Source organism: Miniopterus schreibersii (genome assembly GCF_964146895.1).
Source record: "Miniopterus schreibersii genome assembly, chromosome: 4".
Classification (NCBI taxonomy): Eukaryota; Metazoa; Chordata; class Mammalia; order Chiroptera; family Miniopteridae; genus Miniopterus; species Miniopterus schreibersii.
Window position 1 is genome coordinate 34,823,447 of NC_138105.1, and position 15,630 is coordinate 34,839,076.

Genomic DNA, 15,630 nt, shown 5'->3' on the forward strand with positions numbered 1-15,630 from the left:
CCAAAGCAGCCCAGCCCAGGCTGTCCTGGTGCTTCTTCTGTGCCCTTCCTTGTTTCACTGTCCTAAGTATATTTTTATTACAATCAATAAATTCTTACTTACTTTGCTACACTTTGTCTCTTGATTGAAATCTTTCCTTCAAGAAGACAAGAACTGAGGTCTCATCCTGTCCCCGGAAACAGTGTGACCTAATAATGCATAATTTGTTATCAACCAATCTGGTCATATTTTCTAATGCCTTAAATGATTGCCTACAATACTTCTTTTTTATTTTTTTAGTGTCTCTTTGCTTGTATATTGGATTTTCATAAACCAAACTTTTCTAAACACTGTACTATTTAATGCGGTGGTTGGTTAAATTTTTGCCTTTTCTCATGTTTTATATAGCCAAATGGGTTATATTTAACTCAGTTTAAAGTTCACTCATTCTTATGAGACATACCTTTGTCAATAAAATTAATGCATTTTCCAATTGGTCAACAGAGTTTTCTAATTGGCCTAATATGTAGGCCATCCATTTCACGCACCACAGTTTTGTACACAAAATGATATGTATGTATTTTCTAATCACGATGAAGTGTGCTTTTATTTTCTTATAAAGGGGATGAAGGTTGGAAGTTTGTGGTAGATTTGGAGTATGTTTGAGATAGAGTAACATTAAAATCCCAAAATGCATTGAGAAGTAATTGTGATTTCTAAGCATAAGTGAGCAAAATATATATTCAAGAACTGAATATATATAAGAAATGGCGACTTTGGGTAAGTGGGAAATTCATGATAAATATTAGAAGGAAACGAAGTAACAAAAAATTCAATGAAAATGTCAAAGTACATTTAAAAAGTCACAAGTTAAATAAAAGATAATATGTTTCAATTATGCCATTAAGTTTCAAGTAGTTTCAAGTATTTTATCACAGTTTACATTGAAGAGGTAGGTGTTTTGAAGAATGAGATGAAGAGGCCCAATTAAATAAGCACTGAGTACTAATTAGAAACAGGTCGAATAAATACTTAATAAACCAAAGTTGCTGCTCTTCATCACAAGGTGGGATGAGGTAAGAATTTTCTTTCTAATTTAATATTTTTTGAACTTGACTTTCCAGAGAGAGGCATGAAATCATTTGTCTATACTGGTAAATGGCTAAACTTGAAATAAAAATGGTGTAGTTTGGGTTTTTTAAAAAATAGAATTAATATAATTTGTTTGGGTTTAATCTTTAATTGTACATAAAACTTTTCTTGCCATTATTTTCTAAATTGAAATATTTTTAGACATTCATTTAGTAAAGTCAATGGCTGCTAGAATTCCAAACACAAGCCATGGAAAGAATCAACCAAATATCCTTTCTTTCTTATTTACAGTGATACAGCACTCTACCAGATACTAAACATCATGTATCAAAGACTAAAATCTCTTTGACCTAGAGCACAAAGATATTCTAATTCCAGCCAAAGTGGAGTGACACTAGATATTCCCTTCTGCCTGAGGCAACTAAACAAACTTAAGAAAAAAAAAAAAAGAATAGAAAAAAAAAAAGAAACAGCAGTTTTTAGACATTGAACCTCAGGCAAAGAAGATAGTGATGATCCCTGAAAGTAAGAAAACAAGTGAGGTAGTCTTATGATTGTCTGTTTCCAGGTTAGAAAGTTTTCAGGCTATAGCTCAGATAGGAAAAAGGCAGGCAGAGACCAGCAGTCTCGTAGAGTCAAGGAGACGGAGCTAGGGATCCATAGATTCTGTCTATTTTCAGGACAGAGTAGCAGCTAGGAAAAATGGTGCACAGAGAGCTTGGCAGGTTTGTCGAAAATCCCCCTTGGGCCTATCACTGAACACTAATCAGCAAATATGAGTGAGGAAACTATCAAAGGCTGGAGAATGAACCACACAAAAAAAGGAGAGAAAACTAGCAACAAATTCATAGAACCCTGAAACTATTTTGAACCACTTAGCAGCTTTTTTCAACTTTTATTATTCCTGGTATTTCTGTGATATCACCATAACCAATTAAGTATTCTACATAACTTAAAAAAAAAAAAGAAGCAGAGAGAACAATTCTGAGAGCTTCACAGGGTCAAAAACATTCATTTTCCCACCAACCAGAGTTTACACCAAGTAGAGTACTCAGAAACTAATGTCTCAGTATGGGATAAAGTAATCCCTAGACAGATAGCCATTTTATTTTCATCTAACAAGCTTAAAAGAAAGTATCTGACAAATCAAAATATTTCTAAGTAACTGCACTGCAGAGTAAAGTAGAAGACTAAAGACTATAATACAATTCAAAAGTACACAGCTCCCAAAAGATAAAATTTTCAATGTCTGGAACCCAATAAAAAATTACCAGACACTCAAGAGGCAGGCAAATGTGAATTAGCAATCAATAGAAGCAAATGCAAAAATGACACAGATGATTGAATTAGTAGTGAAGGACATTAAAACTGTTTTCTATAAGCTCAAAAAAAAAGAGAGATGAATTATATTAAGTAAAGATTATAAAAATGTACCTAATTTGAATATATGACATGGAAAAGATGTCTGCCATAAAAATGCAATGTATAGGATCAACAACAGATTTATATAATACAGAAGAAACAAGATTAATGCACTTGAAGATGTATTTATAGAAACTATCAAAAATGAAATTCAGAGAGATGAAAGACTGGAAGAAAAAATGTTTAAAGTATCATTGAACTAAGAAACAATTTCAAGCAGCAGAATGTACATCTAATTAGAGATGTTGAAGAAGGGAAGCACAAAAACATTTGAAGAAATAACGTCCACGTAGTTTTTAACTTTAGTGAAAGCTGTAAGCTCATAGTCTCAAAATGTTTAAAGAATCTCAAGCACTGCAAACATAAAGAAATTTATACCAAGGCACATGAATACAAAACTGCTAATGACCATGATAATTAGAATATCTGAGATGCAACCAGAGAAAAAAAACACATTAAGTATAGAAAAACAAATATTTAAAATGACAGTGAATATCTCATTAGAATCAATGCAAACCATAAGACAGTAAAGTTACATATTTAAAGTACAGAAAGGAAAGGAAAATATAAATCTGTAACTAGGACTTTTATCCCTAACAAAAGTATGCTTCAAAAATCATGGTGAAATAAAGGTATTTTAGACATACGATACTTGAAAGAATTCTTTACCAGCAGATCTTCATAATAAAAAATGTGAAAGGAAATGCTACTCCATGCACAAGAAAAATAATGCCAAATGGAAATCTGGATCTTAACAAAAAAAGTAAGAGCACTGGAAAAAGGTGAATATGTAAATAAATACAATTTTTCCCCCTAAATTTTCATTAATATATAATTTGACTTTTTTTTTAAGCAGAAATAATATATTGATGATGGGGCTTATAACACATGTAGATATCATTTGTATGATAAAGGTACAAAAATATGGGGTATAGGAGTCACTCAAAAAAAAAAACTGGCCAAGCTGGCATGGCTCAGCGGTTGAGCATCAGCCTATGATCCAGGAGATCATGGTTTGATTCCTTGTCAGGGCACATGCCCGGGTTGTGGGCTCGATTCCCAGTGGGGGGCGTGCAGGAGGCAGCCGATCAATGACTCTCTCATCATTGATGTTTCTATCTCTCCTTCTCCCTTCTTCTTTCTGAAATCAATAAAGACATATTTTTATTATTTTTTATTTTTTTAATATGTCTTTATTGATTTCAGAGAGAGGAAAGGAGAGAGAGAGAGAGAAACATCTATGATGAGTCATTGATCGGCTGCCTTCTGTACGCCCCCACTGGGGATGGAGCCCGTAACCTGGGCATGTGCTCTGACCGGGAATCGAACCCCGATCACCTGGATTCTAGGTCGATGCTCAACCACTGAACCACGCCTGGCAGAGCAAGACATATTTTTTAAAAAAGAAAGAAAGAAAGCAAACAATGCAAAAAATTAATGGTCATAATATTTAATGGACACCTTGCCTAAAAGGATATAGGGATGGCAAATAAAGATATAAGATGATGTCAACGTGACTAGCAAAAATGAACATTAAAGCCACAGAGATATCACTCCACATCCATTAGAAAGCCTAACATTAGAGAATGACCATTCCAAGTGCTGGTAAGGATGTGGGGCAACTAGATCTCTCAATATCAGTAGTGGGAATGGAAAATGGTACAACCACTGTGGAAAGTTTGGCAGTTTTTTGAAAAGTTTAAACATTTCCCATATGTCCCAGCCATACTAATCCCAGCTCTTTCCCAAGGCAAATAAAAGCATGTGGCCGTACAAAGATTTACACATGGATATTTACAACATGTATGCAATAGCCCTAAACTGGAAATGGCCCACATGTTCAACAACTGGTAAATGCAAAAATAAATTGTGGTATATTCATATAATGGGAAACTACTCAGAAATAAATAGAGTAAACTTTTGATACACACAAAAACACACCTTTCAAAATAGTTATGTAAAATTTAACAGGCCAGATAAATAATATTAACATGCTATATGTTTTCATTTATAGGAAATGTTAGAATCTGAAAAAACTATTACTGACAGAAAGCTAGTAGGTAGCTGTCTTGAGATGGGGTAAAGGGTTGGTGGGCAGAAATAAGATACTACAAAGTGGCAGAATAGAGAAATTTGAGGGCTGATGACTTTATTTATTACATTGAGAGTGATGGTTTCACAAGGGTACACATATTTCAAAACTTGTCAAATAATACACTTTAAATATGTGAAGTTTATTGTGAGTCAGTTATACCTCTATGGAGCTTTTAAAAATTCTTTGACAGGGCATCTTTTTTTACCTATAAATCTAATTTTCTTATCCTCTTCATAAGATTTATGTCCTGCAAGAGTTGGTCTTTTCTGCCTGTATTTCTTTCCTCACCTTGTGTTCACCCTACCATCCACGCCAATTTGGCTTCGGCCCCAAGCTTCTGTCAAAATTGTTCCAAAAAAGAGCCACCAATGCCTCTATATAATTCCATCCAAATTACTCTTTCCTTCCTGTCTCACTTGCCTTCTCAATGGCATTCAACATTGTTAACCACTTCCTTTCTTCTTCAAGCACTCTTTCTGTTTTGCTACTAAAAAGTCATTTTCATCACGCTTTCATCCCATGTTTTGGCCAATTTCCTACTCCAATGTTGGCCCAGTCATCTTAGCCTGTTCATTAAACATTGGTGTTCCTATCAATTAGACATAGCCTCCCATATTTTTATTCCTAACCTCCAACTCCCTTAATTTCAATAAACATTTCTACTCTCCAAGTTATTTCAAAATACTTGTTCATAGCCTAGCACTCTCCTCTGATCAAGTCCTGTACCTTCATATGTCTACTTGAATAAATAAAAACACCTCAAACTTTAAAATCATGTTTTTATTCCCTTCATTCTCTACAATGGAGCCAGTACTGAGTTTTAAAAATGCAAATCTCAGTTGCCACTCACTCCTGAAAATACATCAATGGCTTCCCAGTGATTTCAGATTAAAATTTAAATATTTAGCATGATGTATAACATAATCTTGCTCTTACCTTCTTGTGGACTATCTTATTTAAATTACTTGAGTATTGCTGTCTCTCAAACAAGGCTTTAATATGCTTTCTCACTGGCTGGCACTCATCTCAAGCCCATTCTGCTTTTCTGCTTTTTAAATTTCCTTCCTTAGATCTTAGCTCAAGTAAATATTCACTAGGAAAGGCTGTCGGTTTCCTGTTACCTGGTCTGGAAGTGGTCTGTTTCTTTTTCTTTAACAAATTTTGATATGGAGAGATATGTTTGCTTAGTGGCTTTATATGCTACTAACCTGAAAAGCCCATAAGGCCACAACCGTAATCACATCTATTTTGCTCATAACTGTTCGCTCATTGTATGAACAGTGCCTGACACATAGAAAATATGCAAAGAAATAGACTAATATTGTGTATGCCGTAGGAAGAATTATCACAGTTAATAACTCATACAGGACACAATAGTATAGTCTAAAAAGCACGGGCTTAGAGACAAGAAGTTAGAAGATCAAATTTAGCCTCCAACACTTCTAGATGGGTGATGTTAGATAATTTATTTAACTTTCTGAGCCTAAATATCCCCATCTTTATAATGGTTGTAATTAATAAGAGCTCTCCCTTGAGTTTTTTTATGTATAATAAATTCAATGATCAATACAAAACTCCCCATAGAGATCCTGTAAAACTACATGATCAATATGTTTTAAATAATATTACATATATTTAAAATGTAAAGGGAAGTGCAGGCAATCAGTGCTTACATAAATTTCAAAAAAGAGTTAAACAAAAATTGGTTATGTCTCAATGTGATAGACTTTTAAAGATAATATTTAGCTTAAGAATTTGAAGGCAGTGAGCTCAATTTAGGAAATCACCAGCCCGTGTTACGACAACATGCTTACATAATACCCATTTGGTTATTTTATTTTATTTCATTTTACTATTATTATTTTTTAAATATATCTTTACTGATTTCAGAGGGAGGAAGGGATAGGGAGAGAGAGAGAAACATCAATGATGAGAGAGTCATTGATCAGCTGCCTCCTGCACGCCCCCTACTGGGGATCGAGCCCGCAACCCAGGCATGTGCCCTGACGGGGAATCAAACCTCGATCTCCTGGATCCTAGGTCCATACTCAACTGCTGAGCCACACCCAGCCAGGCCATTTGATTATTTTAAACTCTACTTAGCAGCCTTTTTATTCTCCTGCTATTTTTTCTCAAAATACTTAGATCAAAGGTGTGATTTTTTTCCATATTGCTTACAATTATATATAACTGTAAATCTTTATTTCACATTACTCATCATCTAAAAATTACATTAGCTCCCAGTTTTATTGGCATGCTCTCGGTGAATTAAGAGCAATATTATGAAAGAGTAGTTGTAAATAATAATATAAAGTAATTAAATAATAATTAAAGTCATAAAGAAATACATGGAGTAAAGTCTTATCTTCATGTCATAGTTACTAAGTAACTAGTCATGTACATTTTCAGCCTTTATTCATGGTGTTTTTGATGGTTATAATTAGACAACTGTGTGAAATAAAATATGGTCAATTTTTAAAATTTTAATTGCCAAAGATTCCAAAAATATAACATAAAAATTGTTAGTAAGAAAAAAAGTAAAAAAAGAAGTGGCTTAATATAAATAACATGGTAGATTAGAAAACTAAGACTAAAAATTAAGAACATGATGACACAGAATATTTTTAACTATCTATTTTTTCCAACAACAAATATGTTTCAGACAATAAACCAACAAAGATCCCATTAAATATAGTCATGAAAAGTTTAGTTAATATAATGGTATTATGTAACTTTAGTATTTCTGATTCTAATAGTATATGAAGATCAGAAGTCAATATTTTAAAATATATCTATAAGGGATTTTTAACTTCATTATACAAAAATATAAATACTGAATTCATTTTTTATTGATAGCAACATGACCTACAGTACAATAAATTAGTAGCTTGTTAGATTAAGCTGATCACATAATTTTGGCCACATCTCCAAAAATACATGGAGTGTATTCCTCTTCCGTTGATTCTGGGTTGGATTCATAACTTTCCCTGGCTACTAGTACACAATAGAAGTGACACTATAACTTATGAGACTGGTCTTAAAGAGATCTGCAGCTCTTGCTTTCATATGTTTAAAAGTTTCCTCTTGGGGAGCCCGAGTGTCCACCAGTAGATGAGTGGATAAAAAAGCTGTGGTACATTTACACAATGGAATACCACTCTGTCATAAAAAGGAAGAAAATTTTACCCTTTGCAATAGCATGGGTAGACCTGGAAAACATTATGCTAAATAAAATAAGCCAGTCAGAGAAATAAAAGTACCATATGATTTCACTCACATGTGGAATTTAAGAGAACAAATTGAACTACCAAGCAAAATAGAGACAGACTCATAGATAGGGAGCAGGTGGACAGCTCTTAGGAGCAGTGGGGAGATGTTGGGATGGGGGAGAAAGGGGTTGAGCATAAAAGAAAAAAGAGAGAGAGGACTCATGGACATCGGCAGCAGTGAGGTGATGGCAGGGTGGGAGGTGGGGTGAGTGAAGGTGGAAGAACGCATAAGGGGATAAATGGTGTTGAAAAAAATAAAAAATAAGAAAAATAAAATTAATTAATTTTAAAAAAAGTTTCTCTTGGAACCCACCCATTATGCAGAGAGAATTCCAAAGCAGGCAGGGAGGCTGTGTCGAGGACAGTCAAGGGGCTCTTATTGGCAACCTAAGCTAAACGTCCAGCCAACAGCCAGCACCCCCACCGGCCGTGTTGAGCGAGCCCTTTCAGACGGCACTGTCCAGTGGAGCCTCCAGAAGACCACAGTCCCAGCTGGCACCATGTGAAGCAGGAGATCTGAGTCCAGCTGGCTCAGTCTGTTCAGGCTGCTAGAGCAGAATAACAGATTGGATGGCTTATAAATAACAAAAATATCTTTCTTACAGTTTTGAAGGCCAGGAAGCCCAAGATCGAGGCAAAGCAGATTTGGGATCTGGTGAAGGCCTGCTTCCCGCTTCACAGAAGGCCATCTCGCTGTGTCCTCACATGGTAAAGAGAAAGGGCAGCTCCCAGGGCGCTCTTCAATAAGGGCACTAATTCCATTCTTGAGAATTCCATCCTCATGACATAAACACCTCCCAAAAGCCCACATCCTAATATCATTACATTTTGGATTAGTTTTCAACATATGCATTTTAGGGGAAGACAAACTTTCAGTCCATAGCACCAGTCAACCCATAACATCAAGAGAAATAATCAATTGCTTTGTTCTTTAGAACCACTAAGTTTAGGGATGGTTTGCTATGCAGGAGTAGAAACTGAAATACAGGGTAAAAGTTCAGTTGTGATATAAGAGGGACGGTGATTCTGGAGTCAGGCTCCTGCCTTTAGACCCTAGTCTCACAGCAGTTGTATGACCTTGTTCAATCCACAATTCACTCCATTTCTCTGAGTCACAATTTCAATAGAAATCACATTACAGCAGCGATTTTCAACCTGTGCGCTGCAACAATTTTTAAAACATGCACTACCTGACTATTTAATCAGGGGCACTGACCTCTTTTCCCTTAGAGTGCCAAATAAAAAAAAAGACAACAGTCAACACAACAATCGCTGTCCAGTGTGAATGAATCAAAATTATAACTATCTTTCTGTCAAATTGGTAAAAATATATTTTTGGTGTGCTGCAGAATTTTAGTAATCAGCTTATGTGCCATGAGATAAAGAAGGCTGAACATCGCTGCTTTACAATACTGTTGTGAGAAGAGTTACTGTAAAGCACTTACACAGTGACCAAAACTTAGTAAAAAAGTCCCGTAAATGTTGGCTGTTGCTTTACTGTCGCTATTGGTGGCGATGTGAACCTGGTCTGTATGAAATATTATGTAAGAGGCTTCGCTGCTGGAGACTGGTAATGCTGACGAGGGAATGGAGAAGTAACCCAGCATAATATCAGAGAGAGCTTATGTTGTTCAATACACTTATTACAAAGAAGATACATATTTTAATAAGCTGCTATTTTAAATAACAGCAATATTGTTGGGCATAAAGGTAATTTTGACATTGAATAAATAAAGCTATGATTTTTTTTATAAATTGTTGTTTTATATAACAAGCACATTACCCTTTGCCTCCTTTTCTAGAAATATTCAAAAGGATGCGTTTATCATAATGTTATTATGAAGCTTAAATACCTAAAGGTAGTTGACTATCTATAGTTTGATGTGACAATAGAATTCATGGTATTGCTTATTTGATAATAATAATAATAGTTGATTTAATTTTAACATAAAACTGAAGTTATCACATCCAGAAATATGCCACATTTCATTACATGCCCCATTCCGTTCTTCACTTATCTGATTAGATGTTAGTTTCTGACAAGAACTCTAATTTATACTGGCTATTCAGAAAATTCTTTTTCCTTTTATTTGTATTTATTAAATTTCCCAGCGGTATTCTCTAATTAGGTCTCAATTTTGATTTCACATTTAGAACAGTTTTTCTTTGTTCTTAAAAGAAACTTAACATTAGATTGATACTAATAACTAGTATCTATTTGTGTTACCCAAATAACAAGCATTTTTATCTTTATGTTTGACCAAGTGCACATTGTAAACCACTGATTTCACTTGCACAGAGTCAAACGCGTAATTTCCTCTGCATTTACCCTTTCCAGCTCAGTGGGGAGTGTCTCTCCTCTCAAGCCTCCGCTGCAGACTTGATTTATTCAATAGAAAAGGGCGGTCATTCTGATGCATGACATGAAAAACTCTGCTATTGCTCCTTACTGATCTGTCCACCATGTACCATGGGCCTCTCCCTTAAATGGGTTCCTTATGATTAGCTTCTACAGGTTCATAAAATTAACATCAATCTAGAGAGGTTCTAACAGATCATAGAAGAAATGCAAAAGGGAAGTAAATGAATGGAAAATTACATTTCTGAAGAGAACACAATTGTACTTACAAAACTGAACAAAGAAAATACATATATGTAAAAATTATCCAGCAGCTCCTAATGCCTCTGTTACTTAGTGAAGATTTTAGGTAGCTACTCAGGCTAAGTCCGCCCAGTTTGTCTAGTTGTTTGTTTAATTTGTTTGTTCTATTACTCATGGTTTGTTCTTACTCAGAAATGTCTTGATCTATGAAAGCTGCATTCAAACTGCTATTTTCTCTAATTACCCAAATTAAACAGGGGGGGGAAAAATGACAGTGAGAATCAAAGAACATGCCCAATATTTTTTCAATGATTAAACAGACAATCCTGAAAGAAGTATGAGAGAGCCACAAGTATGATGAGAAAACTTACTTTAATAATAAGAATATAGTCAAGTTAATTGGCCAATGTCAACTAGCAAATTAATAACTAAAGCAGAACTCACACCCAGTCTTTGTTACCTAGTTCTAATTCTACAGTGGAGATCTCTCCCAAAATACAATACAGCAGTACCTCGGTTTTCTAACGTCTCCGTTGACGAGCACCTCAGTTTACGAGCGCCCTGAAGCCGGGTGGAAACGCTTCGGTTTTCGAACCTGCCTCGGAAGTCGAACACACCCCACGGCTTCTGCGGAGGGCAAGGTCCTGAGGCCCAGATGTCGGCTGTGGATCCCTCGGTTTTCGAGCATTTCAGAACACGAACGGTCTCCCTGAACGGATCACGTTTGGAAACCGAGGCACCACTGTACTGCACATGCAAGAAAGAACCACAATAAATGTAACTTTGATGTCAGAATAAATCCAAATCCTTATGTCAAATAGTTTTAATTTAATTATTGGTTCACGGCTTCCTTGTTCAGTAGAGACTGAACCAAGGACTGTGTGAGCTAAGCTGTCCTTATCAAATAGGTGTTATTAGAGTCACTTATTATATAGATAGGCATAACCAACAGTGCTCCAACAGCGAGTGGAAGTACTATACAAAGAACAGAGCCCAAGCAGGCCCTGCAGGCGCAGCTAAGGTGCAGGAGGAGCTGGCTCGCGCTCAGTGCCATCTGTACTTGCTGCATGGCTATCTACTCCTTAAATCACAACCATGGCCCCATGAGTCCCCAAATTCAAATCCAGTTTAAAGATGGGCCACACATAAAAGTCCGCAGAAGTACCACCACATCCCTGTGGCTCTAAAGGACAGTGGAGAAGGAAAATCCTCCCTCTGTGAGAATTTCAGGCAATACATTTGGTTGGTCATTTCTCCTGAAGGAGACAAGGCCAGAGAAGGTTGGCGGGTAGAGAATGGAGTGTCTTTGGTCCACGTGAAGGACACTCAGATTCTTCTCACTGAAGGTCTGAAATTTGAAGTCTGAGAAACTTATGCAAAGATATAGACTCAAATTAGAGATTGTGTCGAGTGTCCAGGGCAACAGCAGCAGCAATAAGAATCAATTAAAAATAGAACCAGTAGTGATGTCCTAATCAGGCAAAGTCCCTGGCTTGTCCTACTGACATTGATCTTTGTCCAAGCTTAGTTCTACAACACTCCATGAAATTCCATGACCTAACAAACTAAAACACACTTTTCTAAAAATTACTATTTTATTCAAGGTAATCAGAATTATTTTGTTTTTGAAATCAAGAAATCTGACAAATACAATGTCATCTGCTTCTACATATAAGTATCATTAAAAATATTTTATTCAGCAAGAAATATGTTTTATGAGTTTAATGTTTGGCCTATTTGCAAATAAAAAATACCTTTGCTTCTAACATATGAACATTTGTCTACAGAGATTTGTTTTTCAGAGCTCCACTGACATTCTGGGACTATGTTTCACAGATAAGGTAGCCATAGTTAATAACAAATCTCATAAACTTCAATGCACTAAAATAGTATTTGAATGATTTTCCTAATAATATAATGTGAAAAAAATGATATGTGATTAGAAAATTTCTAAAGTGCTGAAAGCATTATACACTAATTAGTACTTTGTAGCTGAGATTAATGTTTTATTTTAAAGGGAAATATGAAGATTGTTCAGAACATTTATTGCAGTTGAAATAAAATGGAAATTCAAATTTAATCCACATGTTTTAATTGGTTTTAATGTGAGAACTAGTCTAAATATACTAATGTAACATGACTGTGAAATAATCAACAAGCAATAAGTTTGAAAATATGCATAATTGAAAAGCAATAATAAATAATGTTTACTTTGTTTTGAATTATCTATAAACTATAATTACTGCTTCTGTTTACTCACGTCTGGTTCAAAACATAAATCAACTTAAGGCCAACTTTACTGTTGTTTTCTTCTTTTGATCTTTTGTTTCTTTAAAAAATATTTGCAGCGGACAGGATTTCTACTTTCCTCTTAAGCTGGAAGATGATCCTGCTGAACTCATGAATAGAAAACTTAATTTAAAATTTAACGGCATCATTTACCATGTGAATTATTATAATGTAGCATGCTAAGAGGGCTGTGACTCCAATATCTGTGTTCAAAATACTCGAATATAAATACTGAAGATATTGTCCCTTTTGAGCCAATAAAGAAAGTATCATGAAAGAGAGTAAGTGACTAAAGGAATTGTGGTCACTACAAATGTCCATGAAACCAGAAATAGTCCTTCAAAAATCTGCTGTGCCGCCAGTGAATTCAAAAAGGGCAAAGTTAATGAGTCATTGATATAATTAAAGTAATAGTTGAATGGGCTACTAATCAATTAATAATACAAACTAGAATATTCTAACATTTTAGTTCATTGGGGCACATTTAATTTAGAAGACCACATTCCATGCATAAAGAAATATAACATTTACATTACCAAAAATATTTATTTTCCTACCTTTTAAAAAAGAAAATAAAAGTGATCTAGAGCCATAGTCTGAACCTCACTGTCTTCTTAAAACATTAGAAATAAAAAAGAACATTTTTCTTTTCCAATCTACAAGCACACATTTAATCGGAATAATGTAACTGATGGATGTCCTCCACAAAAACATGTAGAGGTGATGGACCATGCCCAAGTTGCTCATAAGGCACTTAATAAATGAGAGGGAGCGAGAGGCAGAGATGGAATAATCAAGTACTTCAGAGGGGTAAGCTGTAGGTTTTTCCAGGTAGAGAGACATAAAAATGTCAAAATTATTTTAACTGTTTGATACATAAGTATGTAAAAATGCCTCAGTATCTTGAAAGAGATAATACGCCTTGCACACATTCTTAGGTCAGAATTTATGTACTAATTTTATCTCCTTTAGAATCTGAATTAAAACAAGCCTTGACTCTGATTACATACTGATGCAAATTAGTCTGCCAGAATTATGATAAAAGATACACTTTGATAAAGTTAATTCCTACATGAAGACCCACAGAATGGAGGCCACCCCATTGGCCTGGCCCAGATCACAAATCTAAACCTAAGTGAGCCTGCACTTTCAGGAACCGCCTGAAGAAAACCTAACCTACACCAGTCACAATCCTCCAACTCAGCTTTAGCTAGCTTACTGACCCTAAAAAATTAGGACCTGCTAGCATTATAAGGAAATCCCTGATCTCGTAGCCAACCATGCCCTGTTCCTGCGTTGCCTGTCAAACTCACTCTTGCCCAAAATCCCTGGGGTGAGGCCAGCCATTGCTCATGAGGCACAGCCCTTCCCCAGCCCATGGGTTGTTTCGCTTGAATAAAGGACATCAAACTTGTTACTAAATTGTTTTGGTTCTGTCGTTTGACAGTTTATGCCAAGCCCCAGGCCCACACTGATGTTACTTAGCATGCCACTTCGATGGGCATTGTGAGAAATATTGAATTCAAAATTGAAACTATAACAAGGGAACAGCTTTTTGACAGTCCTCCCCTAGAGACCCACTAAAATATCTCGGGGAGGGGAAGATTTGCTCTTTTTCAAAAAGAACAAAAACAAAAACTAACATTTAAATAGTTTCCCTAAATTAGAATATCTAGGACTTTCATTAAGAAAACAATATCTCTAAAGGGGGCCAAATATATGGTGATGGAAGATGATCTGACTGTGGGTGGTGGGCACACAGCGCAATATGCAGATCATGTATCATAGAAATGTACACTTGAAACCAATATGATCATCTTCTCCAGTTACTCCGATAAATTTAATAAAAAATTTTAAAAAGCACAATATCTAATCCCTCTTTCACATCTATAATGGATCAGCTTTACGGACACAGAAGAAGGTGTTCCTCCTCTTCACTGCCTACGTACAAACCGGATACTGTAGTAACCATACTCTAAAATCCGGCAGAGTTCCAGTCCTGCAGATGGTCAGATTTTGAGAAAGATATTGCTCAACTCTTACAAATCATCCTTAATTTTCTACATCATAAACATATAAAACTACTCTGAAATCTGGGGATTGGCAGTGTATTATTTCTTTATTGCTGCTATAGTACATTCTCATGATGTAATGTCTTAAAAGAACACAACTTTAATATCTTACAGTTCTACAGGACAGGAGTCTGACATGGGTCTCACTGGCCTCAAATCAAGATGTTAGCAGGACTGAGTACCTTTCTAGAGACTAGGAAAACAATCCATTTCTCACCTTTTCCAACTTTTAGAGGTTGCCTACTTTCCTTGGCTCATGGCCTTCTTCTGTCTTTAAAGTCGGCATTGGCAGGTTGAATATTTGCCTAACATGATCCCAGCCTTGCTTATTTTATCACACCTTTTCTGACTCTTTTTCCTCCCTCTTCCACATTTAAACAACCTTAGTGGTTTCATAGGGCCCATCAGAATAATCAGGATAATTGTTTTTTAAGGTCAACTGATTAGCAAACTTAATTCCACCTGTAACCTTCATTCCCCTATTGCCACGTACCCTAACCTATTCAGAGTTTCCAGGGGTTTGGACATGGGCCTCTTTGGGAGGTGGGCATTATTCTGCCTACCACCAGTAGTATAATATTGCTTCCTGGAAGCTATTACAAAATTCAGTAATTGACTTAATGCTGGAGTTATTCATGCAGATTGTATTTTTCATGTCCTATAACAGTGTGTTATAGAAGTAGTCCAGACGGGATGCAAGCAACTTGCCTCAGGCCTGCAAAGCCACATGATATAGGCCAAATAACTACTGAAATGTAGCTGTAAATAAGACTTCCATCAACATGGCACACTAAACTAACTGAACAAGCT

The 15,630-nt window shown here is 35.7% G+C and overlaps 1 protein-coding gene across 18 annotated transcripts in view; it reads right to left on the reverse strand.

Annotated features, from left to right (window-relative positions):
* LOC308555554 (uncharacterized protein) overlaps positions 1-15,630 on the reverse strand; it is a 67,534-nt gene that overhangs the window by 22,213 nt on the left and 29,691 nt on the right. For 9 of the 18 annotated variants that reach the window (XR_013998561.1, XR_013998562.1, XR_013998568.1 and 6 more), the window contains one exon: positions 10,972-11,206. The exons of the other annotated variants lie outside the window; for them this stretch is intronic. Coding sequence is in view for 6 of the 9 variants with exons in the window: in XM_081133960.1 (XP_080990086.1) it covers positions 10,972-11,206 (235 nt within the window). In the remaining 3 variants the exon portion in view is untranslated. The remainder of the gene's footprint in view (positions 1-10,971; positions 11,207-15,630) is intronic. 18 annotated transcript variants of the gene reach the window in all.